Raw genomic sequence first — 25,487 nt, 5'->3', positions numbered from 1 at the left:
GCCAATGGCTTATCATGCGTTATTAAGCCACGTGGTTCACCTGACCAGCCCAGAGTGGATGTCTCTGCAATCGCAGCTGCTTCAGTGAGTGAGTCAGTATCACTTCCTGGTGCCTGTTTCCCTATCAGGTAAAGCAGAAATAGCACTTTTGAGCTTTTGTGTCCTTCAAGCTCCCCCTCATTTGGCACACGGTGGGGAGAGCACCTCTGACCTCCCCTCTTACTGCACCAGCACAAAATAGACCTGTTTTTCTTATTCTTAGGTCTTATTTTAGTTTTTTTATCTTTTAATTCAGTAGCGATTTGTAACTCTATTGGCAGCAAAATTACATTTTATGTTGTATTGTCTGTATGCGGTTTTCTGATGTGGTGTACAAAAGTGGATTGCACCGTGCAACCGGTCTCTGCAGAATGAGCGTCTCTGCCTAAACCGCGATGCCAGGACATGTAGGACAGCAGAGCATGGTCGGCTGCAGCAGCTTTCTTGACGAGCTCCACTTCAGAAGCACGGCTGGCTGACTAGTTCATCCCAATGCAACCTCCGTCCCCCACAATGTTTTGCCTCCTGTCTCTGTTTATTATGTGTAATTGGTGGATGGGAGCAGTTACTCTCACAGTCATAACCTAAGTGTGCGGGTGGGTTCACCTCTCAACACCTCCTACACTGTCTCGTATACTGCCTCCTGTCTGCATGCAACAGGTCCCGCCATTCACCAGTCTCCCTCTCTCCTCTCTCGCCCACCCGCCGGCACAGTCGTATGTTTCTATTCCTCTCAGAGTAAACGGTGCCCATGTGAAATCCTGTAATTAAAGTGCTTGCTATGAGAGGCTGATGGGGGGGCAGTAGTTGGGCTCGGGTCACACTCGTTTTTCGCGCCCAATTCTGTGTCTGCACTGCCGTGTAACTGTCTGACCCCCGGGGCCCCAGGCACCTCGCTGCCTCTGACGAGAGCCGCTCTGAACTGCCCATGCACCCGGCCTGCAGCTCGATTTGCATAAATTTTCCTGCTTGGCCGCCTCAGGCTCACTCCGCAATAATGAGCACTTTGTTGGTATAGTGAGGGGGAGGAGGAGGAAGAGCAGGCGAGGCCATGCAGCTTCCGTGTTCTATGACTATCTCCCTCTTCATTAATTCTCAGGTTTCTGTTTTCATCCAGGACAAGAGCCTCATTGTGCGCCAGTCCCCCCCCACCAGTCACAGCACGCAGTGGGCTGCTCTATTCTGTGCTGGTGGGGGTGTAGGGAGAGAGTAGTGCTGGGGCAGTACAATATGTGTGGGTTGTATCAGGGATGAGAACATTTCCCTGTGTCTTTGGCTCCTCACTGCTGGATCGATCATGTTCAGATCACGGGTTTGCTGTTGTACTGAAATACACGCATGTACCATGTGTAAGCCAGTGCTCCCCACCCCCCACCACACCGCTCCACCAAGTAGAGGGATAAAACTGCTCCTGCAAGAGGCCGGCTCGCCCGATTTATACACACTACTGGTTGCATTTCATACAGGAGAAATGTCACCCTCCGGGTCACGGCACCATTACAAGCTCATGTACGAAATGAGCCCCGATACACATATAGTTTAAAAAAAAAAATAATAATAAATAATAATAATAATGTGAATAAAATAATGGCCTTTGTGGGGGGGTTATGCTTGAAGGGCCTGTAAAAAGGTATTTGTTCCTGCTGTTCTTTACTTTATCTACAACGCATCCTCTATGCAGTGTCCCGTGGTGCTGCCGTGGTCTCGGAGAGCTGCTGGACAGAGTTTCCGAGTGTTTTGGTGTATCGGTGGGAACACTTCGCTGGCAACGCTATGAGGAGAATCCATCTGTTGGGCCAACGGGAAGTTAAAGACCTAGCTGTAGCTGATGGTCACCTGGCTGACATCTATTGATGTGTGAATTTGATTATGAATCTATTATTGTAGATTTTTTTCCTAAACCAATGAATAATGTATAGTACAGTGGCTCTCAAAAGTATTCACCCCCTTGGACATTTCCCCATTTCATTGTGTAACAACATTAAATCAGACAGGATTTTTTATCCACTGATCAACACAGAAAATGTCCATAATGTCAAAGTGAAAAATAAAATCTGCAGATTGTTCTAATTATAAATACAAAACAGAAAATAATTGAATACATCTTCAGTCAATATGTGGTAGAGGCACCACAGCAATTGCAGCCATGAGTCTATGTGGATAGGTCTCTACCAGCTTTGCACATCTGGACACAGCAATTTTCAACTCTTTCCACATATTTTCAATCGAATTGAGGTCCGGGCTTTACATACGGCCAACATTGTGATTTAGTGTTTAGTGAAAAATCCAAGGGGGGTGAACCCTTTTGAGAGCCACTGTATTTACACTCTCCATGTGAATCTGTGATTTAAGTTAATAAATAGTGTTAATTAAACTACACTTGTTTATTAAATGTATATGTTCAAGGTGTGTTGAGCACTATAATGCTAGTTGACTGAGCTGTGTAAGAGACAAGACCAGAGAAATCAATGAAGTTTGTTATATATACACTCACCTAAAGGATTATTAGGAACACCATACTAATACTGTGTTTGACCCCCTTTCGCCTTCAGAACTGCCTTAATTCTACGTGGCATTGATTCAACAAGGTGCTGAAAGCATTCTTTAGAAATGTTGGCCCATATTGATAGGATAGCATCTTGCAGTTGATGGAGATTTGTGGGATGCACATCCAGGGCACGAAGCTCCCGTTCCACCACATCCCAAAGATGCTCTATTGGGTTGAGATCTGGTGACTGTGGGGGCCAGTTTAGTACAGTGAACTCATTGTCATGTTCAAGAAACCAATTTGAAATGATTCGACCTTTGTGACATGGTGCATTATCCTGCTGGAAGTAGCCATCAGAGGATGGGTACATGGTGGTCATAAAGGGATGGACATGGTCAGAAACAATGCTCAGGTAGGCCGTGGCATTTAAACGATGCCCAATTGGCACTAAGGGGCCTAAAGTGTGCCAAGAAAACATCCCCCACACCATTACACCACCACCACCAGCCTGCACAGTGGTAACAAGGCATGATGGATCCATGTTCTCATTCTGTTTACGCCAAATTCTGACTCTACCATCTGAATGTCTCAACAGAAATCGAGACTCATCAGACTAGGCAACATTTTTCCAGTCTTCAACTGTCCAATTTCAGTGAGCTTGTGCAAATTGTAGCCTCTTTTTCCTATTTGTAGTGGAGATGAGTGGTACCCGGTGGGGTCTTCTGCTGTTGTAGCCCATCCGCCTCAAGGTTGTACGTGTTGTGGGTTCACAAATGCTTTGCTGCATACCTCGGTTGTAACGAGTGGTTATTTCAGTCAAAGTTGCTCTTCTATCAGCTTGAATCAGTCGGCCCATTCTCCTCTGACCTCTAGCATCAACAAGGCATTTTCGCCCACAGGACTGCCGCATACTGGATGTTTTTCCCTTTTCACACCATTCTTTGTAAACCCTAGAAATGGTTGTGCGTGAAAATCCCAGTAACTGAGCAGATTGTGAAATACTCAGACCGGCCCGTCTGGCACCAACAACCATGCCACGCTCAAAATTGCTTAAATCACCTTTCTTTCCCATTCAGACATTCAGTTTGGAGTTCAGGAGATTGTCTTGACCAGGACCACACCCCTAAATGCATTGAAGCAACTGCCATGTGATTGGTTGGTTAGATAATTGCATTAATGAGAAATTGAACAGGTGTTCCTAATAATCCTTTAGGTGAGTGTACATTTGTATATACAAAACATCTGTATTTTGAAGTAATTTTAACTTTTGTTGCAATCTGCAACCTATAAGACCTTAATAACGCAACAGAGATTGAGCAGCTGCTGGTTTGTTTTTGAAATAGCCCAGCAAACCGAGTCACACAGCGCCACTTCTGTAAACGAGGAGCCGGGATTCATATCTTATCTGCGCTCAGCCAAACCGAAAGTGCAGCAGGTGGTTCCTGACCCAGGCAGGCAGCCCGTCTCTGCACCAGCTCAGCCAGGTAACCGGACTGCTGTTCTTATGTTAAATTATATATATATATATATATATATATATATATGAACTCTAAACTGTACTTCCTGGCCACAGTGCAGTAACGGGATAGAGCAACGCGGGGGAGAGACGGAGATATGCAAACGAGTTGGCTGTGAAGGCAACCGTGCCCTGCTTTTAATCGTCTATTTCCATTTCTCTTTCTCTTTTCCTTTTTTTTGTTTTTTTTGTTGTTGTTGGAATGTCTATTTGCATCCGAGATCCAGAGGAGAAGGTTCAGTTTCCAGATGAGTTGAGAACAAGATAAGACGAGACCCCCCCCCCCTGCACCACTACATCCACCAGCAAGACAATGGTAACGTATGGGTTTTCATCCTAATGATGAAGGGGAGAGGATTAGTCGTGAGACTGCAGGGTGTCTGTGCGCCCGGCTTTGACTTTCTGGGATTGAAGGACAAGAGAGAGAGAGAGAGAGAGGAAGGTCCTGGCTGCTCCGAGCAAAGCATGTTTACCAATTTACGGGTGGGGAGGCTCATAGTTTACTATTATTATTATTATTATTATTATTATTATTATTATTACTGTTATTGTAGTATTAACGAGAGCTTTGGCTGTCATTTATGTGTCGTGTTTTGTGAAATCTAGGTCGCGCTGCATTTCTTTAACGCTGTGTAATAATACGTTCATTCTTGTATTGTGTGCGTAATTTATACAGTTACATTACATAAGAAAGTGTATTTTTTATTCATAATTTTGATATTTGTTGTGAACTGCAAGGAGTTGTTTGTTGACAGACTGAGGAGATGCGTGTTTTTCTGCGCTCTATCGGTGTCATTAAAACGGATTCTAATAGCTGGGTTTCTTTATGCTTGGTTTTATAGTGATCGTTATCACTGCTAGAAGTTGTAGTAATAGGACAGTGTTAGTGGTATTAATTGAACAAACAGTGAAAGAGGCAGGGGAGTGACAGTGCTGGCAAAGTGACGACTGACTGCTGCGGCCCTTTCACTACTGTACTGACTGCAGCGCATTCATTGCGCCGGCCTGTGCACTTTGCACCTCTTTGCACTCTCTCTCTCTCCCTTTGAATGCACCTCAGCAACATGACAGGGCAGCCGGAAAACCCACCCCTCCCTGAGAGAAAAGAGAAGAAAAGAAGAGAGAAGTGTGTGTTGCCAGGTTCTGTACTCTTGTGTGACTCTTCTACTGCTGCTGCCTCGTCCGGCTCTGTAGATGTCAATGTAACAACCTCTGTTTGGGAACTGTCTTAACTTCACACTGGGGTCTGGATGAGTACCAGACCACACTCCCTTCAGAGGAGAAAATGCATAATGCGCCTCCAAGAGACAACAATCCTCTGGGGGGGGCTCTTCTAATAACTTGTGTGGAGTCGAGGTGGGGAAGCATTTGAGTGTTACGCAGCCCTCGGTGTGTGACTGCAACAATATGGACCCTCAGCCGTGCTACAGTAAGGGCACCCACATCTGCATGCTTTCAGCCAACTTGATCATTTTGAAGATGCAAGTCCACTTTCTCGGTGCCCCTGGCCTTTTCCAACGTTTAACATTTTTTCTTTGGTCCACCTTTAGTGAATCATTCGCTAAATGCGTTGGAGTCGCGCTGACTAATAGATCACTTCCCTGCTCAGTCCAGCTCAGAATAACACACTCGGTTCCTGTTGGCAGTCAGGCTACAACTCATCAGTTTTGCTCCTACACTAATCTATTGACTTCTTTTCTCTACCTTATTCCCTTTTTTTTTCCTGAAGCGATTATTAACTCGAATCAAGGACGAGCCAAGGAGGCCAAGCAGAAAAACACCGCCAACTTCCTTGTGTGTCTGGATTTTTCCGTGAAACCTCAGGCTTTTGATTGTGGCTTTGCTTAAAGGTCTTGCTGTCCTGTCTTGTCAAGCTGTCTCTCTCTGTCTCACTTTCTCTCATTCGATCACTCACTCAGTCAGTTGCATTTTTTAATAACACCTGTTGGTGCTGGCCTGTCTCGCACACGGGGAAAAAAAAAATAGCAATGAAAACATAGTGATTTGATGCACTTGCCTCTTTTAACCGCCCGTCTGTCTCTTTCTTTCCCCCTCCAGAGTTTCTTCAGCAAGTTAAAAAACACGTAAGTGTCAAAGCAGACCTCCAGCAGTGTGGTTGGGATAAAGAAATGAAATGTAGTTGTATCAATTGTGTGTCTGTGTTTATGTATTTAAATGATGCAGTCATGCCAGCACTATGCCAGTAACATATTTCCCCATCCACAATGCTGTGTATCTAAGTCATCGGTGTGTGGTTAAGTACAGCTGGTCTCTGCATCTTCAGTTCAAGCAGTTTGTCATGATGCTGCTTCAGAGGACTTTCTGCTCCTTTTGAAATTGATTTATTTTAACTGTAGGACGGCTGTGATTCCTGTCTGTTTCAGGATTGTTCGGTACATTGTGTAATTTAGAGAGTCCCTGTATACTGGCACTGCAGATTATAATACCAGGCTCTGTGCTTTGTGTGTGTGTAGTTTAAATTACCTTCACTATAGAGGGGCCTACAGGTATCTACAGAACACTGACGGCGCCTTCTGGCTTGTTGAACTCTGACCTCTGCGCTGACCCCCTTGATTTTTGTTTTTCTGTCTCCCAGGCATATTCCTCCCCCAGCCCCGCCCAGAAGGATAGGTAAGGCCATCTCATTGGTCGGTTGCAGTGCCTGGCCTGTGTTATTGTGTTATTGATCTTCTTATTGATGGGTGTGACTCTGTCGTCGCAGCTTCGGTGTTTCGTTTGTCGTCACAGTTTTCTCTTCCCTTTTTGCAGATAACGGCGCAGCCTACGGGTGGTCCGTCGATGGCTGCGTAAGTGTGTTTGATTTGATCGCTAAGATATTTTAGTCACTGTCTAGACTGTCCGTGTGTGTGGCAGCAGGGACTCTTGGCCCGTCTGTCTGTCTCTTTTTTTTCTCTCTCTTTCTCTGTCTCTCTGTAGTTCCCTCTTTCTGCCTCAAGATCTTTTAAAGATTTTATGAATGATTGTTTTTAAAAGAAGATTTTAAATAATGAATCTTAATTGTTTTTAAAGATTAAGTTGTTTTTAAATCACATTGTTTAGGGCTTTTTAGGTATAGTTTTGTTATATTTTTTTGTCAAATACATTGACCGTTTTTGGGTTTAATTTAAAATGCATTAGACTTTTTTTTGTTTGTTTTTTATTTTTACTTTTTAATTGTTTTTTTTAATTTGTCTAATGCATTTTCTGTTATTTTCAATGTATTTGACTCTTTTGTTGGTGTGCAGTTTTTGCTTTTATCACGTTTTCTTTATTTGATTTGAGCACGTTTAGTTTAAAGTTTATTGTTTTAGTTTGGTTAAAAATCACAAAGATTTTAAAATTTTTTAAGTGATTTTAAGGATTAATATGTCAATGTTTTTAATCACAAGTATTAAAAATTGAATTGTTTTTATTGATGAAAAGAAAATACTAAATCCAATAAAATAGTATTTCTGCCTCTTTTGTTATCTCTCTCTCTCTTTTCCCTTTCTTAAACTGGTTGGGGACGTAAGGTGAGGTCGGTAGCAGACAGTCTTTTTCTATGCCCAAATTTTGTGTCCGTAGATGATGGGGAGTAGGTGGGATGTGAAGTAATTGATATCAGCGGTGTGTGTTACGGTCTGGGTATTTACACTTCATGGGGTGGAGGTGAGTGGCTAGAATATAGGGGTTCTCTGCTCCCAAAATTGTATTTAAAATTTTAAATATTAAAAACATGTGGTGATGTATTTTAAATATATCTTAGTCTGAAATCTATAGATTTATTTTACATGTTGATACTTTACTGTAGACGTACACACACAGTTGTACGCAGACACATCAGTGCCTCAAATTTAGATGCGCCCCTGCAAACGCACACAGTGGGGATTATTTCTGCCTACACTTCCTGAGAGAAAATTCCCCCACACACTCGCACACGCATACATGCACAAAGTCACACACACACACCTGGCTTCCTCTTCGCTGTCTCTGTAATCTGTTCTTGTCAAAAGCTTCAATGTATCTCTCTCTCTCTCTCTCTTTCTCAATTAGTTTAAAATTTAATTTTAAAAAGCTTTATAGGCATGACTAATTGACGTCAGTGTTGCCAACACTTTGACAGACAGGGCCAGCGCTCAGGAACATGGCAATAGGAACAATAAATGCAGCAATTATACAAGTTAGACTTTAACGTATGTTTACAGTCAATCGTTGTGGAGTGCTCCGTGCGTGGCAGGCAGTGATGTATTGTTCCTCTCTATGCTGTCTGTGTGTCCTCCCCGGTCTGTTGTCCCTGCCTGGGTAGTTGAGGTCAGGGGTCAGGCCTGCGAGTGTGTGGAAGTAGCCCTGATGGCAGTGTATTTGTGGCAGTGCAGCAGGTAGTCTCATGTTTCTCCTGCACGCAAACAGCAGAGCCCCTGTGTATCTGTACTGACTGCGTCTCTCTGTCCCCCTGCAGGATGAGGACGGAGACACCTACGAGGCCCCCCCCTGTGAGCGCCCCGCCATGAAGGTGTTCCCCGGACAGGTGGAGGAGAATGTCTACCTGGGTGAGGGGATCGACAGCAGCTCTGTTTCCTGGGGCGGTCATTTCGATGATGTCATGTTGTTTGGTTTTTGTTCGCTGTCCGTGTTCTTGCGGAGCACTGACCCTTGTGATGTTGTGATGCGTGTGTCGGTGATGTCACACTGTGTTCTCTCCTCAGAGAGGACTTCAACCCCCCCAGTCCTTAGACAGGCGGCGCCGCCCCCCCGGCCTATCAAAGCACAGCCAGGGAAAACCCCGGTAACCAACCGACCAACCGACCTATCTGTCTGTCTGTCTGTCTTTCTGCATGTGTGTCAGTCAGTTTGTTTCTCTGTCCGTGTGTGTTCGTCAGTTCATCGGTCTGTCTCTGCCGGTCTGTCTGGGTTGAAAATAAGAATAGTTTCCAAGCACTGTGAGTCTTGTACACACTATATAATGCTGAACAAATATGTTGAAATGCCAAAAATCTATTTGTGTATATTGTGTATAATAAACATATTACTTTAACTACACCCAAAATAATAATACTAAATTAAATCTCTGGTAGCACACCCGAAATATGCAGAGCCTGTGTCTCACCTGTAGTTTTGTTTTCGCAGAAGCCTGAGCCGCAGGAGGATGCAGATGACACATACATTGACCCCAGCGCCAACAACCGTGAGGCCCTGATCTGCCTTCCATACTCCCCGACCCTGAGAAACTCACTCCCTGTGTGCCAAAGTGACCAGCATGCTAACTGCAGCATTGAAATTAAACAAATTACCCTGATCTCTGGAATACCCTGCTATTGCCTGTGGAGTAGAGTTTATTATTATTATTATTAATAATAATAATAATAATAATAATAATATTATTATTGATAACTATTTTTATGATTTACCTTCTTGATCATGTATTTGATGGGGCGATGCTTTTATCCACGTTTGAGCTGCTATTCTGAGAACGTACCCACATTTTTCATCACATTATCTATTAAACATAACCACCCCCCCAGATAAAAATGAAAAAACGGGCCAAGGCTGAGATCAATACTGTCTTCTCCCCTCAATCTCTCTCTACATCTTTCACAATCTGTCTCTCTGTCCTTCAGCCCCTCAGGTGAACCGTAAGGACAAGCCAGGAAAGAAGACTCCCCCAAAACAGATCCTTCCCCCTCGGCCTGCGCAGGGCTCAGCCTCGCTGCCAGAGGAAGGTGAGGGGCACTGGTAGGGTGGGCTGGACTGCAAACTGGCCCCATTGCCTGCTAGGATTGTAGTTCCTGCACGGTGGCACCCCACTGTGGCCACACAGTGCCAGTGTGCCTGTCAGTGCTCATTTTTGCTTTGGATCATTTTTTGGGTTGGTTGATTGATTGATTGCTCTGGGCTCAGTGTCTTCCCTGTTCTGTATCGGGCTTGGTCTCTCTGCCCGTTTAAAACACAGCAGCGCTATGAGGGTGTAAAAGCGTTAAGTGTTACCAGTAACAGGCCAGCGCTGCAGAGCTGCACCGCCCTCACACTGACCGTCTCCCTCTGCTCTTCCAGATGTGTACCTGGACCCCAACGAAGGCCAGGTGAGACACGCAGCTGCACAGCTGTTAGAGCAGTACTGCAGAGCGCCCGGATGTTTTCAGTCTTTTTTAATTACTATTGTGTGTGTGATGCCTGGGCTGGGTAACGCATTGGGATGAAAAATAAAAAGCAAAAAGTTCCCATTGTAAAATATATTTATTCTTTCATACTTATCTATGTTAATTGCTTGTGATGCCCATCCTATAGGCGATCTCTTGAGTGGCGTTTCATTAACACTGTGGTCGGTCTCTTGCTTTAGGATGACGAACTGTACCTGGAGCCGAACCCCGGTGAGTCCCACTGACGCCCTTCTCCCTGCCGTGTGTCTGTGTGTGTGTGTCTGTGTGTGTCTGTGTAGGTAGGTCTCCTGCTTCTTTGACTGGGTGATCACCTGTGTTCCCCCCCCCCCCCCCCCCCCCCCCCCCCCGTCACACAGCACAACCCCCCAGCCCTCGAGTGGTTGCCAAGCCGACGCCTCCTTTTCCAGCTTCGGCCCCCCGGGGTGGACCCCTCCCCATGTGAGTAACCCCCCCGAGGAGCGAGAGCAAGTTGGGCAGGAGGAGCCGCAGCATCAGAGAGCTGCTGACCTCGGTGTGGTTTTGAAGGGGAAAGAGATCTCTCCAGGGTGCAGCCTTTATGAGAAATGTCATAAATAAAAATAATATAATGAATGTGAACTCACTGAACTGATCCTTGAAGGGGAAAGATTTGAGCTTTCGCACATCCTCCCCACAGAAATGAGCTGTATCATCCTCCTCAGTCACTGCAACCATACTGAACCCGTCAGGAATGAAAACACTGCCGGGATGTCTTTTTATTATAGCCCGCTATTAATGCACACACTCTCTTTCTCTCTCATCCTCTCTCCCTCTGTTGGGTTTCCCTTTGCAGGACGAAGCCCCCTATTCCCAGAGCCAAGTCTGTACGTATCTCCCGAGTGATTTTTTTTTTTTTTTTTAAGATGGTTACGAAATGATTGATAATCACAGACATATAAAGTTTTCTCTTTTATTCTTATTGGTTTTGTGCATAACCTGTGCACCATTAGTGTGTGATTAGGGACAGGTAGGCTCCAGAGACCAGCCTGTGCCTGTGACAACACCCATCACTCCTGGTGAGCTGGAGACTCTTGAGTGCTGTCTGATGTCATGTGTCTCTCTCTCTTGTCTTTTTCACAGAAGGTGGACCTGCCCAGTGATGGTACAGTGCCTCCCCAGATCCTCTTCTCTCTGGCCAGCCTCTCTCACTACACCCTACACTACACACTACATACTACACACTTACACAAATGCTGCACAAACCTAGAACTCTGAGTTTTTACTGCCTATACCGGAAGAAAATGGCAAACACTTGTTTTCCAGTTGGAAAATGTGCATTCCTTTTTCTAACTAGCAGATCAGCTTTGTTAGCGGAAATTATCTGGACATGAAGTCAAAAGAAGCATCACGTGAATGTAGTTTTTATTTTTTATGTGTTGCACTTTGCTTCAGGCAATTAGCAGCGCCGGTCTGAGACCAACGAAACTGTGAACATAGCCAAGCCAGGGGCTGTGTTCTCCTCATGTCCCTCTATACTTAATGGGATCAGACTCTCGCAGGTAAAATCAACACACTGATCTCTGCGTCTGCTTACTATACAGATCTCCTCTCCCCCCCACCCCCCCTCACAGGTCAGGAAGCCAGAAGGACGTCTTTCCCAATCAAGGTGCCCCCCCTGACGTCAACAGCCAAGCCCCCCCTGCCCTCCCAACTCAAAGAGCCCAAGCCCAGGTAGGGGAGGCCGGGCCGAGAGGGGTGTTTTTTAGTGTCCCTGGACAAAGGTGTCAGCGAGTTACATACATTGATTGACTGATTGATTACTAGAATGTAGTATTATATGGTTATTGAAAACGGATGCATGGATGGATACAGTAATATAATACAGTCTGGTGGGGTTCAGTCTGGCGGTTTGCAGGTTGTGCATGAATCATGATTGCATCGGGGGGGGGGGGATTGCAGGAAAACTGGACATGCTGTCTTCATTTAATAGAGAAAGAAAAAGAGCAAACAAAAGCACAGAAACCTGACTCTCCCTGTGTCTGTCCCATTCCGTCCCCACAGCCCTCCAATCCCCAGAGCCCTGGCGGACAGTCCCGGAGGTAAGAGCATGTTGTATCCCTGTGTCCTTCTCTTTATATAACTTGTTCGATGTCCTACGTTTAACATGTCGGCTTCTGCTCGTCACTAATGGGCACGAGCTCGGCTCCCCACCAGAGATCTGCAGTGTTTTTGAGTGACAGACTCCTTCAGTCCCGTCTGCTCATCATTTTCCCCCGTTCTATTTATTTATTTATTTACTCTAATACTTACTTTCTCCCACAACAGCCAATCACACACCGCCCAGGTCGTCCTTCCTGTCAGGGCCAGAGGTGGGTGTGTCAGTCATTTAATTTGGCCTGCCTTCCCTTCTCTGTGATGTTTATGTAGTGTTATTATTATTATTATTATTATTCCTTTTTAATTGGGGTGTGGGGGTACTGTTACTGAGAGGATGCTGATTGTGACGATGCTGGTTCCCCAGGAGGCCAACCTGCAGGGCAAGGAGTGGTTTGCAGGAAGCTGTGATCGCAAAACTGCAGAAGCAGTGCTCCACAAAGTCAAAAAGGTAAGGACATGCTGACACTGACACACTGACATACTGACCCACTAACACTGACACACTGACACTGGCACAGAGACTGACCCACTGACACACTGAGACTGATCAGCACTTAAATGTCTTGAAAGACGATAAAGACCCGTATCAAGCGTCTGTGTTTTACAGTTTTGATTGACATCATTCACACCTGTCGGTATTCTCTGGTTACAGTTCACTAATTAAACTACACCCACTCATCAGTATATATGTGCCCAATGTGTTGAACTCTTGATGTAGCATACAGAGATGATGATAAAGAGTCCAGTGGATTGAACTGAATTAAAATGATTATTTGGTGTCTAGCACTTCATTGATTTTCTGTGGGTTGATAATAAATAACCTTTTAAAAACAGTCAACCACACTTTTGTAATTAACAGCCGAATGACCTCAAGTGCAACATATAGCTAAACAGAAACTAATATTTGAATGTATAGTACAACACTCCAACTACTGGTGATAGTAAGAATAATGCATATTTATAAATACTGAATATGTATTAACCACACTATTAATTAACTACACTATTTATATTAACCACACTATTAATTAAGTATATTATTTATATTAACTACACTAATTAACTACACTATATTAACCACACTATTAAAGAACTACATTATGTATATGTTAACAACACTACTTATATGTTAACCAGACTATTAATTAGCAACACTATTTATATATGAACCCTGCTGTTCAGAAATTAACCCATCATTTCATTATTTAATTGAGCAGAGCTAAAAATAATATAAAATATATATAATAATAGAAAATAGTAGAGGAAGAAAAATAAGAAATGAACTTTAGTGGTCATCTTAAATTGAACATCATTGTATATGTTAACCACACTGCAAAATCATCAACTGTATCTATTAAACGCATATCTATATATATATATAATATAGATATATATACATCAATACATTATGATTTAATGTATACTATTACTCAAGCTACTAATTAATATTAAACATTTATATATAAATAAACCACATGTTTATAAATTAAACAATGTATAATGCATTTAATGGCACCTCATAAAGTGCAGCTAAATGTGCTATAATAATTATTATTACATTTTACCCAAATTAATCCTACATTGAAACTGAATGTAAGCTACTATGATTGGTCAAAATGATAATATATGTATAAATAAATCATCTTTAAAATGAATGTACCATATTGCTTAAAAAATTAATGAATGGTATCAGAAAATACAATACAATGTTAATTATAATAACCTGAATAGAGTGAGATTATGATTTGATCTACTTTATTATCCCCGAGGGGGATAATGTGCAGACATAGAATCACAACAATATAATGACATAATACAAAGCAAGATAGAACTATTAAAATAATTTAAAAATTACATATCAGTCTCATGTCAGTCATACAATCCAATAGCAAAATAATATAAAACACAGTCCAAAGTCTCTGCATGTTTCAATATATAGGTAATAAGTAAGTAAATAAATACGTCATAGTTTATAAATGAGTGTCAAAAAGAGCAATGGCAGATTAAATTAAGACGTTTCTTGTCCTGGTGCTCTTAGTGTGAGGTGCCCGGAGGTGATGTGCTGAAGTTCATTATAGAGGGGGTGTCGTGGGTTTGTCAACAGCCCAGGTGTTATAGAGGCACTGACGCCGTCTTGTTTGGCACCCGGAATTTTTCTGAAAATATTTATCGTCTTATTCAGCATGTGTTTCTGGGAGACATTTGTGTTGCCAAACCAACACACAAAATGTTCAAATGCTTTCAATGAAGGCTTTTAAAAAATATATTAAGACAGCTCGAACTGTGTTGAAAGATGAGAGCTCCCTTAAGAAGTGCAGAGGCTGTTGACTTTTCCTGTAAGCGTGCTCTGTATGCTGATCCCATGTGAGTGTATTATCGATAAAGACAAGATATTTATATCCGTCGGTGGATTCCTGCAGGGCTGACGGCCTGTCCCAGCCTGTGGAGGGAGAGGAGGGAGACAGTTGGCAGATGAATCACAGTATAAATACAAAGAAGCACTGTTTGAAATCAGAGAAATGCGCTGAATGTATAGAGAGCAGTGTCGACCGCACAGTGATTCACATTATTATAATAATAATCATTTATGTGGTCTGTCTGTGTTCATGCATAATAATAATCATAATATAATAAACACAATAATTAACTTGATGTGTGTATTAATAATAATGACGATTCTGCTATGTGACAGGACGGGGCGTTCCTGGTCAGGCTGAGCTCGGCCCAGACGGGTCGGCAGCCCTACACCCTGGTGGTGCTGTACCAGGGGAAGGTCTACAACATTCCTGTGCGCTACCTGGAGGACAGCCGCCGCTACGCACTGGGCAAGGAGGGCAAGAGGAGTGAGGAGGTGAGGGCAGACTGGGACACAGAGATTATACACAGCCCCCAGCATGCACTGACGGCCGCATTGACAGGGTCTCTCTCTCTCTCTCTCTCTCTCCCTCTCCCTCCTCCAGTTCTTTGAGACTCTCTCGGACATCATCTCCCACCACACGAAGAACCCCCTCCTACTGATTGACAGTAAGAGCCAGACCAAGAACACCACCTACCTCGCCCACCCTGCCCGCCCCTGACACCCCCTGACCAACCCCTCACCTACGGACTGACTGACTGACTGATGGACGGACAGACTGGCTGACTGTTGGATGCATTGAATGACGGAAACACTCGAGCTGTCACGCTGGCACTGGCGTCCCGAGAGGAGCCCAGGGAACCCGAGTGCCTGTGACAACAGGGCTGAACGCCTGTCCCAGCCTGTGGAGGGAGGAGGAGGAAAACAGTTAGCAGAAAGCCAAGGTAAACAAAGGCACTTGTCTACATACAGGACTGTAGCTCCCCCGACAGATTCCACGTCACCTCACCCCTGTTGAAACCAAGAGTAAAACGGACTGTGTTTCGACAACCACAACGACTGGAAATCCCTCCTTTCTCTGTGGCATTGCATGTGCGAGGGAAGACACGGGGTGAGCCGGCTAAAGTCCATGACCAGCCCACCACATCAGCCCCGGAATATGAACCCCAATAGAACACACGGGAGCATCTTGATCCATTCCCTCCCTGCAGGAAATGGGGAAACAGGGTAAAGGTGAGACCAGAGCAAAGACACCCACCACAGCACAGCACACTCCTGCTACAGCACAGCCACAGTGCTGCAGGTGTGCTCTGGTGCTGAGACCTGGGAGAGGCCCTCTGTAGCTGGTGAGTGGCCCTTCAGGCTCTGGGGAGTCGTGCTGGCCGCTGCTCTGACTCATGTTACTGTGGCTCACGCCTGCGATGATCATGATCATGTATTTACAGTGTCTTTGAGTAGACTCTGCTGCTGTCTCTGGTTACTTATATACGAGTGTACATCAACATATACAGGTATATCGATACTGCGGCGTGTATATGTCAAGTAGCGGGGACTGAATTACTATATACAATGTTTTTATGTAGAGCGTTGCAATCCTCTGAACAACACTACAGTGTTCAACAACATGACATTACATTTATTTAATTCTATATATATTTGGTTTTTTCCCAGTTATTCTGATATAGGTTTTAATTATCCATCTTAGCACATTTTTAAACTATATACATTCTATTTTCTGGAATTGATTTTCCTTCAAATCGTGTTGTTTTTGATTGTAAGCGGGGTGATGGTTTATACAGTTTTCTGTGTCTGTACTGCATGATCTCCTGAAGAATCCCCTCCGCACACTGCAGCCCCGCAGCAACACCAGTGATAGAAGGCTCAGCATTTTACAATATGAATCACTGTACAGCCCTCTCTCCCCTTTGCGACCTCTGGACTGATGTCACCAGCACTACGACACCACCTCTCTGACACACTGCCTCTCTGACACACTGCCTCTCTGACACACTGCCTCACTTTCACACTGCCTCACTTTCACACTGCCTCTCTAACACGCCTCCTTTCTGACACACTGTGTAAGTGCCTTTCATCTGATTCACAGTGTTTTGCTCCTACACATTTCCCTGCTGTGCCATATTACTTATGGAATCATGCTGCAAGGTAATAACAATATAGGTTGTAAAGAGAGAAATAAAATAAACAAACCACTGCACTAGTTTGCAGTCCCTTTGTGAGTTTGACCAGACTGGATATATATAGTCTTAAATATGGTTTGTGAATTTAAATGCATATAACAAAATAACCATTCTTTGAAAATAACAAAATGACAGTATATGTGTGTGTGTGTGTTTAGTCATTGAAATACTATAAATAGTAAATATACTCTTAATAAATAAATTTTAACAGTAGTGTAATGATGCTGAATGCAAATTGAAATGCTTCTTAACCTTCATCAGTAACCAGCTACACTGGCTGCTGAGGTCAGATTTACCAACTGAGACTAATAATTTCAATTATTCTTATTTGGGATTAGTTGAATATATGTATATTTTTTCAAAAGGTTTATATATAATATATATATATATATATAGTGTGTGTGTGAGATTATTTTTTTAAATAACCAAATTGTTTTTGTGCAATCAATATTTGAATAATAAAACAAGTAATTTCCTTAGTTGAACATATACATTTTAATTTTAATTGTATTTTGTATTCATTCTTAATTTGATTTTGTATTGAATTGTAACGCTGCATTTGCTTGTGTAACCTGTAAGTTGCCCTGGATAAGAGTGACTGCCAATAAATAAATAATAGTAAATAATATAATAACATGTAAATTGATGAGCAATAAATATTCTCATTAAGCAATATAAACCACATACAAGAACAACATAAATCAAATATAGTCATGAAATACAGTCCTGTTCTGAAACGGGTTCTGTGAGCAGTCAGTATTGGGCTTCACTGGAGGCCTGCGTTCACATTACAGAAACCAGCTCGGTCTGCAAGGGTTAAAACGGCTGGTTTTCTTCACACTGCAGGGTTGCAAATTTGGGTAATTTGTAAACCGATACTTTTCTTCCTCACGGGGTGGCGCCAAAATCCTACTTGTGTTTCCAACTTCTTTATTATTTTAATATCAATTATAAACTTTCACTTCAAAGTGATTATTTGCTTTTCCATTTCTGGTTACCAAAGTTAGATTCTATTTATTTAAAATTGATTGTGATCCAATCTTACAGTATTTAAAAACAGTTTAAGGGATGGACTGATCAGCTGGAGGACTGTTATCTCAATAGTAATAATTAAATATGTAGATAGAAATATGTTGATTGTTTGATTTTACACCTGATTAATTGATTTTTCAGGTTTTTGTTCCACCAGAGATGCATTACTTGGCATGCTTTGGAAACTCAATTAAGCTGCAATACTTTAATTTCTCTCCGTCTCTCACCTGAACCACCTCCAATTGTTCAAAATATTCAAGACCTCAGCTGGCACAGAACTAGCTGAATGCTTTCAATTAAGCAATTAGGGCTTAATTGAGTTTCCAATTAAGCAATTAATAGCAAACCAAACAAACCTGAAGGCACCGGGGGACTGCAGCACCAGGGCTGAAAACTAGTATTAACTGTGCTGTTGACTGATACCATACACTGGGAACCCCACAACACCTGGACAGAGCAGCACTGGTCTTGTCTGGACCTCTCACCCACCTCCATCCCGACTAGATGCTTCCTTAGCTAACATGATCCATTTAGTTACAGAGGACGCTCATGCTAATTAAAATTAATAAATATTGGAATTAATAAATAACTAAATTGTATCTATACATCTGCACAGCAGCACATTTATTTCAGCATTCATCCATTTATGTTTATATCACCACTTTGCTTTTTATATTCCAGTGTCTCCATTTAAATGTCTGCTGCCACTGTAAATGGTAAAGGAATAGAGATGAAAACAGACATAAAAAGCCAAGTAGCAACACATTAGTAAACAATTATATGTGTGTAGAAATAATGAGATTTATTAATAAATGGGGAATTATTGAAACATGTTCATGTCCAGAGATTGTGATAATTTGGTGTAGGAGATTCCCATCTGTTCATTATATATTTGGAATATAGTAAATGTATAAATTAGTAACATGCATGAACTTTAATTTTAGAGGGAGAAAACCAAAAGTTAGTGTCAGCAGGTGAAATGCCATTCCTGCCTCAGGTACTAGGGCAGTATACCGGTGTAACTTACAGCAGTATTGAGGCCGACCCCCCCCCCCCACCGAGTGGGAGACGCAGCTGCAGGGTTATTTTATACACTGCTGGGTTTGCAACTTTACTCCTGTGCCTGAAGTGCACAGTGCAGACTTCCTATAGCAGCTGGAGATTGAAGAATGGCAGCTGCACCCCACTGCTGCAAACCCAGTCACGCTCCACTGCCTTCTTGCCTCCAGCACACTTCCCACAGACAAATGGAAGATACCACTGAGCAGCTGCAGCCTGGAGAGGACATCAATCCATACTTTTCCACTGTGCAGCCTGTCCCCTCCCCCATTAAATGTCAGATGTTCAGGCCAAGGTGCACATTACCAAAACGCACATGGCCATAACTGAACAGAGGACTCTGGCAACCTGTAGAGCACAAATCCCACCAAGAACTTGCAGATACAAGTTCATCTAGGCAGGGTTGCATAGAAATACATGCAGCGGGCACAGAACAGCAAAGCAAGGCATCATACAGAGCCCTCCAACCACATTAGCATAGCCAGTAGAGGCCAACCATGCCACCAGACAACTTTTACCTCACTTGTACCTGTGCAAAAAATAAATTGACCCAGACACCCAGTCATGCCCCTGTGGCTTGGTGCCCTTTACCATTACCTGCACCTGGTTTATGGGGGGGGGGGGGGGCAAATCACCTTCCTCTCTCCCTCACTGTAAATTCAAGCATCAGATCTCTTGCTTAGGCAAGTCAAGAGCACAAATGAGGCAGGAAAAGCTACCAGGCAGTCGGCACAAGCACAGCAACTTCGTCATTTAAAAGCAATGAGGGAAGTCGAGCCCTGAATGGAGACTGAACACATGTAAGCCGTGCAGCAGTTCTCTCCTGGACCTGCCAAGAAAACAAATAACCAGCCAGACCGAATTCCATTTAAAGGAGTTTTGCCCCCACTTTATTTTAAATTGTTTATAAACAAAAACAAATCAAGTGCCACAAGGTAGCAACACTCAAGACAGACTAGGGGATGGGAGGAGAGGTGGGGGGGTGAAAAAAAAAAAAAAAAATCTCCATCGGGGCTTGCAAATGGGAATGCGAAGGGTGAGCGGTCAGAGGTTGGAGGTCAAGGGGCTCAGAGCTGGCCACAGTCTGCGATGGTGATTTTAGCAGAAGTCTTTCCGCTGTTGGAGCCGAAGCCCTCCACCTTCCGGATGATGTCCATGCCGCCGACCACATTGCCGAACACGACGTGCTTCCCGTCCAGCCTGGAAGGAACAGGGGAGAGGTTAGGACTGGGCTGAGGGGGAAGTCTTGGCAACAAACCTACAATGCAGTTGCTATTCTGAATGAAGGGGCAGTCATTGAAGTTGTGACAACATTCCGGGTCTTTGAATGGCTATTCTACACGACTACTGCATGTACAGTTCTGCACAGGCACTCCCAGCAGCACCCGGGTCGGGCTGGCACTCACCAGGCGGTCTTTTCTGTGCAGATGAAGAACTGGGAGCCATTGGTGTTGGGCCCAGCGTTGGCCATGGAGAGGGTGCCTGGCCCCTCATGCTTCAGAACGAAGTTCTCATCTGCAAATTTGTTCCCGTAGATGGACTTGCCTCCAGTTCCGTTGTGGTTTGTGAAGTCGCCGCCCTGTGGAGGGAGAGGGGGACATTTCATACAGGAGGATTGAAAATGAGATTACAATTAGTAGCAGAAACAATTAACTTAAGGCCACCACACACAGCTATTCACTAAGAGCTTCAGGACTTCTCGTACAATTGCTACAGTGAAGACCCATCAGATTCTCTGGGAACACGCAGAAATCTGCACATCCTCTTACAATACCCCTTCACTGTACAGATCAGATCTCCGACTCGCCCCACCACCCAAAAAGCCAGCCTGCCACTGCTGCTGCCCCCAGCTCACCTGGCACATGAACCCTGGGATGACACGGTGGAAGCTGGAGTTCTTGTAGCCAAAGCCCTTCTCTCCGGTGCACAGGGCACGGAAGTTCTCTGCAGACCAAAGGGACAGACATCAGAACAATATTCACCTAATAGTTTATTCATGTATAAGTGGACTAACACTAGGGCAATTGCTTTGGAAAGGGAATTAAAAGAAATCAAACCAGGAACCACAAAACATCTGCAGTCAAGAGACCGTATATCCTCATCTACCAAGATGAGAGGAGATTCAAGATTCCTAGGAACACATTTACACTCAAGGCATTAGCCCAACTAAACAGACAGCCATACTGGACTGAACAATGCCACTGGTTTGAGTTACAGCAAGTGGGGGTGCCAGAGGGAGGAAGACCAGCTTTCAAAGGCATCAGTTACAACAAGAAGTGTGGCACAGTGAGCAGGGAAGTGATGGGCTCAGCCAGGTGCCTCTACACTACAGACACTTAAGGGAGGAATAAAAATCATACCTGCAGTTTTTGGGACCTTGTCAGCCCTCAGCTATGGAGAAGGAGAAAAAAATCATGAAGTCAGTGAGATGGTTAAGATTACATCAGAAATACCCATGAATGCTAAACATTGTCAGACTGCTACACTGGAAAAGACACCCTCTACTGCTCTACAGTTAAAACTACAGCTTTAACCCTATTGAAAAACAGTGTATTGTCCATGAATAGTGCGGATAGCGTGACAAAGTAAAGCAGGGGGGGTTGCACGAGTCTACACCTAGAGGCACGCCCCACATGCATGGGGCACAATGGCTGCTGCCGCCAGAGGGGAAGTTCATTGCCGTTTCCCTGCGGTCCACACGCAGCTGTGCCAGAGGAAGCCATGGGCGGTGTCGGCACACCCGGAGAGAAGCGCCCGAGCCGGGGGCACCCAACCCAGAGTACTCGGTCTGGATTGCAAACCAGTTTTAAGAGTTGTTATCCATCTGAAGCAGTTGTAAACGGGAGACTTGGGAGAAAGTAAAGCAGCATCTTTCTATAGCATGAGAAATTGGTGCTGAATAAAGCAAACCCTGGAGACTGAAGTGTATCCACTAGTGGCAGGACAGAAATCAGCCAGGAATGTTGGACAGTAAGACATAGGATCTGAAAATGTACTGAAGGTTAACATTTAATTCTTTAGCTGTAGGCTTTAGATCCTGCTTCAATACTCTAATGCAATTGACTTAATGGTTCTAAAATTAATTCAATTGCCCTCACGCATGATTCGAGTTTCTAATCTCAAACGAGCTGGTCTCCGGGGCCATGAACGCGACCCTGTTCTCCCGCAGTGCAGGCGGCAGGACTCCATGGCAGCCATGTTGTCTACCGTGAGAGTCCGCAGACTCGGGGTTAACAGGTCGTTGAGCGGAGACCCGAGGCTCGCCGTTGGGGGGACGGGGGTGAATACAGCTATGCGCCCATAGCATATGAACTTCGCCGCCAGTGGGGGAGGGGACCCCGCAGCCCCGCACACTCACTCGCTGCGTTTTCCGCCGAACCGGCAGCAGGACGCGCCCGAGTCACGACAGCCCGGCGCGACAGGCCCCGCCCCCCGTGACGCCACCCCTATAGGAAGCGCCGAGCACGTGGCAGCGCGCGGGCCGGCGCCAGACAGAGGCTCTGCACGCGGCCTGCTCCCGCGCGCACAGTGACAGTGCGGCCCGCGCGCCGACTGCGGGAAGCCCCCCCCCCCCCGGGGCATCTGCCCCCCCCCGCATGGGAGGCATCTGGTATCCAACTGAAGTGACGCCGCCTCGGTTCTTCTGGAGAAGCGACCGAGCCGCGCCCGCTTCATTCCCGCCAGCCAAGACCCTACATGTTCGCGATCACTGGCCCGCCCGCCCGCCCCAGGAGCGGCACCGCAGAGGCCCCGCAGAGGCACCGCAGAGGCCCCGCAGAGGCCCCGCAGAGGCCCCGCAGAGGCCCCGCAGAGGCCCCGCCGCTACTCGCTGGCAGTTTGAACATGAAGCTGCTCTTCCCCCCGCGCGGAGGCCCAGGCTCGCCCACGCGCAGCCGCTCTGCCAACAAAGACGCCGCGCGCTGCAGCGGGGTCCCCAGAAGCAGGAAACGCGCGTCTCCCAGCGCGGGCAGTTGCGTGACGTCGGCCCGCCACCGCAGAGACGCGCAGCGCCCTAATGCCACCCCAGTCTAGTCTAAAGCCGTGATCCTGGAAGATCGTCCGATAGCGACTATCGGCGAATACGTCCATGCGTGAAGCCGAGGGAGTGCCGACAGGTTGCTCAAGACGCCATTCCCCAACTCGGCATTTCTGCTGCAGAACAAAAGACCCCGCCCGGCTGCGAGCGTCTGACCGCGAGCAGGGCACCGCGACCCCCCGCCACGACCCCCGAGGCACGCGGCGCCGCGCGGGGACACCACGCACCCTCGAGCCCACTGCTCGAAAGCAGAGGTTTTCCCCCAAAATGGCCCCTTCCGCGGCATGCACGGATGACAATGAAAATGGCGCCCGTCTTAATACAAATAAGACCAACTGGACCGGGATACAGAAAACACGCAATTCTTACAGAATTCGGTTTTCCGTACACTCTACACATCACTTAAGGCAATTTAAACATGTTGCATACATTCACGTTCTACAAATGCATTGCATTTTAATTCCACCGGCAAATGCCCAACGAAAATGTAGATTAAAATGTGCTCCAGCTCCCACCCTGCAGTTACGTCACATCACCTCATCAATACCTGAGCGAATGCATCACTGCGGCAGAGCAAGCCGCACAGAGGGGGGGCCGCTGCATCAAGTCGCGTATTAAAGCCCTGCGGACATTTAAGCACGTGTACCTTATTACCCCGATATGGATAAATTGATGCGCAGCTGCATCCATACCGGGACACAGCACGACCCCCAGCAGCCACACGCAGGCAAGCACGCTGGATCACATCCGTACGCGATTACAGATTGAGAAGCAGCAAGACCCGAGAGCTGCTTGCCGCAGAGCTCAAAGCACACATTTACCTGCATGGTCACTCGACCGATCACTTTGCCATCAACGGCGATATCAAAGAAGACTTGTGGGGTGGCCATTCTTGAAGATGTGGGGTTCTGGTTTCCTGCTAAAGCACTTCAATTGGGGATTCAGTCACAATCCGAGCCGTGCCACAGCTGAATCGGAACAAAAAGGGTGCCGGCTAAGGCTGAACATTTATACGGTGAAAGTCAGCCCCGGAGACTGGCTCAGCCAATGGGGAGAAGGCGATTCATTGAGTGGCGTAGCGCTTAGCCAATGACACGTCAGACAGGCAGATACACCCCAACCTCCGCCTCAGAAGGCGGTGAGCGGAAGTGAGAGGCAAGAGCTGTGACTTTTAGGGAACTTTGTGAATGATGGCCAAGTCGCTTGTCCAATCAGATTCAAATATAGTCGATGGGCGGGCCTTATCCACCCAACCATCAGTAGCTTGTTTCAAAATGTCTGGAAACTGGCGGCCATTAGGGCTCCACTCTCGGTTGCCTTTCGTAATGGCGCCAGTAACTGTATACTCTGCGTTCAGTGTAGTGCGCATGTAATTTATTTATTTATATAATTAGCTCCGCATCATGACTTGTGTGGGAAATATACATTAATCATCATTCGGAGAGAACATCCAAACGATTAATTCCAGACTGTGGTATCTGTAATTAACACAGTCGTTTTGTAAATTAGAACTTGTACTTATTTTGTAGCTCTTGTAGGAAACCCCGTCTGTGACGTCATTGTACACCTCCCATGTTATGAAGGCCTATCATAAAAAGTAAATGTAGGAATTACTGTTGATATTCCACTGTCTGATAATGGTATAATCGATCGGGTATAAAAGTATTAAAACCTGCCGTATTCAAATATAAAACACATAAAAACACCTGATATTTGTGTATGTTAGCAATATAACTTCAGCGAATCTTGTCTGCACTTGTTAACTATTAGAATTAGGATATACGACATTTATTCTATATTAACTGTATATTTTACCCGTCCACTTATGTAATTTTGAAACTAATTTGTATTAGGCCTGATTTGCACTTTTGCCCTGGACTAGGGCGTCTGCAATGAAATAAGGATGAATATATATGAAGTGAGCAAATTAAGTGCTATGTAAACTTTTACATATATATACGAAGATTATGAGGCAGGCTAATAATATTGAATATGTTGGTTATTTTATTTTTGTAGCTGTATGTATTTTAATTTTTAAGTTTCTGTTGGGTGCATGTGAATGGGAGGAATCCTGAACAGCGGCTCAACAGGAGTTATTCTGGAGTCAGTGGGAATTAGGGCAAAAGTATTATTGCACTGCAGAATTAACGCAAATTGTACATATGTACAGGTGACGGAAGAATACAAGAATTAAAAGGTCTGTCTGTCGTAAATATTTGAATGAATTCAAAAGTTTATCTTAATGCTGCTAGTTAGTAACGTCTTGTGGCTCCCTGTCCCACACTGTCGGTGCTGGATCTCTGCAGGTTTTGATGCACCTTTCATTTAGTAACGGATTAATATCTGGAAATAGTGGCTAGGTGATTAGTTCAATTATCTAATTCATGCCCTCTAGAGATTCCCATTATTTCCCATTATATTAATGAGTCGGTCCGAGACGCATTTAAGACATCAGGCACTCGCAGTCCTTATTTCAATTAGACCAAGATCCAAATGGCATTGAGAAGCACA

The 25,487-nt window shown here is 44.9% G+C and overlaps 2 protein-coding genes across 3 annotated transcripts; one reads left to right on the top strand and one right to left on the bottom strand.

Annotated features, from left to right (window-relative positions):
• Positions 1 to 3,871: 3,871 nt before the first annotated feature.
• LOC136759343 (SH2 domain-containing protein 6) lies at positions 3,872 to 17,817 on the top strand. 2 transcript variants are annotated; one of them, XM_066714296.1, is made up of 20 exons: positions 3,872 to 4,011; positions 4,265 to 4,359; positions 6,102 to 6,127; positions 6,640 to 6,674; positions 6,813 to 6,850; positions 8,482 to 8,572; positions 8,729 to 8,808; positions 9,150 to 9,207; positions 9,641 to 9,742; positions 10,074 to 10,102; positions 10,360 to 10,390; positions 10,537 to 10,618; positions 10,992 to 11,022; positions 11,279 to 11,300; positions 11,770 to 11,869; positions 12,200 to 12,237; positions 12,464 to 12,507; positions 12,660 to 12,743; positions 14,988 to 15,146; positions 15,256 to 17,817. In XM_066714296.1, the coding sequence occupies exons 2-20, from the start codon at positions 4,357 to 4,359 to the stop codon at positions 15,370 to 15,372; spliced, it is 1,170 nt and encodes a 389-aa protein (XP_066570393.1). In that variant the 5' UTR covers positions 3,872 to 4,011; positions 4,265 to 4,356; the 3' UTR covers positions 15,373 to 17,817. The 2 variants fall into 2 exon arrangements, with proteins under 2 accessions (XP_066570393.1, XP_066570394.1); XM_066714297.1 differs by lacking the exon at positions 3,872 to 4,011 and having other exon boundaries at positions 4,141 to 4,359.
• A 1,985-nt stretch (positions 17,818 to 19,802) lies between these two features.
• On the bottom strand, positions 19,803 to 23,973 carry ppiab (peptidylprolyl isomerase Ab (cyclophilin A)). The gene is made up of 5 exons (XM_066714294.1): positions 23,798 to 23,973; positions 21,301 to 21,331; positions 20,796 to 20,884; positions 20,347 to 20,519; positions 19,803 to 20,140 (listed from the first exon to the last, which is right to left on the bottom strand). The coding sequence occupies exons 1-5, from the start codon at positions 23,864 to 23,866 to the stop codon at positions 20,008 to 20,010; spliced, it is 495 nt and encodes a 164-aa protein (XP_066570391.1). The 5' UTR covers positions 23,867 to 23,973; the 3' UTR covers positions 19,803 to 20,007.
• Between the last annotated feature and the right edge of the window lie 1,514 nt (positions 23,974 to 25,487).

This window comes from Amia ocellicauda, chromosome 9 (genome assembly GCF_036373705.1).
Source record: "Amia ocellicauda isolate fAmiCal2 chromosome 9, fAmiCal2.hap1, whole genome shotgun sequence".
Classification (NCBI taxonomy): domain Eukaryota; kingdom Metazoa; phylum Chordata; class Actinopteri; order Amiiformes; family Amiidae; genus Amia; species Amia ocellicauda.
This window is presented reverse-complemented; position numbering and strand designations above follow the sequence as displayed.

Coding starts and splice junctions, on each gene's coding strand:
- LOC136759343 (XM_066714296.1), top strand. Junction 10,391..10,536: donor GTACCTGGAGCCGAACCCCG/GTGAGTCCCACT, acceptor CCCGTCACACAG/CACAACCCCCCAGCCCTCGA. Junction 11,870..12,199: donor CTCAAAGAGCCCAAGCCCAG/GTAGGGGAGGCC, acceptor CCGTCCCCACAG/CCCTCCAATCCCCAGAGCCC.
- ppiab (XM_066714294.1), bottom strand. CDS start 23,866: ATGGCCACCCCACAAGTCTTCTTTGATATCGCCGTTGATGGCAAAGTG. Junction 20,885..21,300: donor CAAGGTCCCAAAAACTGCAG/GTATGATTTTTA, acceptor TTTGGTCTGCAG/AGAACTTCCGTGCCCTGTGC. Junction 20,141..20,346: donor TGCACAGAAAAGACCGCCTG/GTGAGTGCCAGC, acceptor TGTTCCTTCCAG/GCTGGACGGGAAGCACGTCG.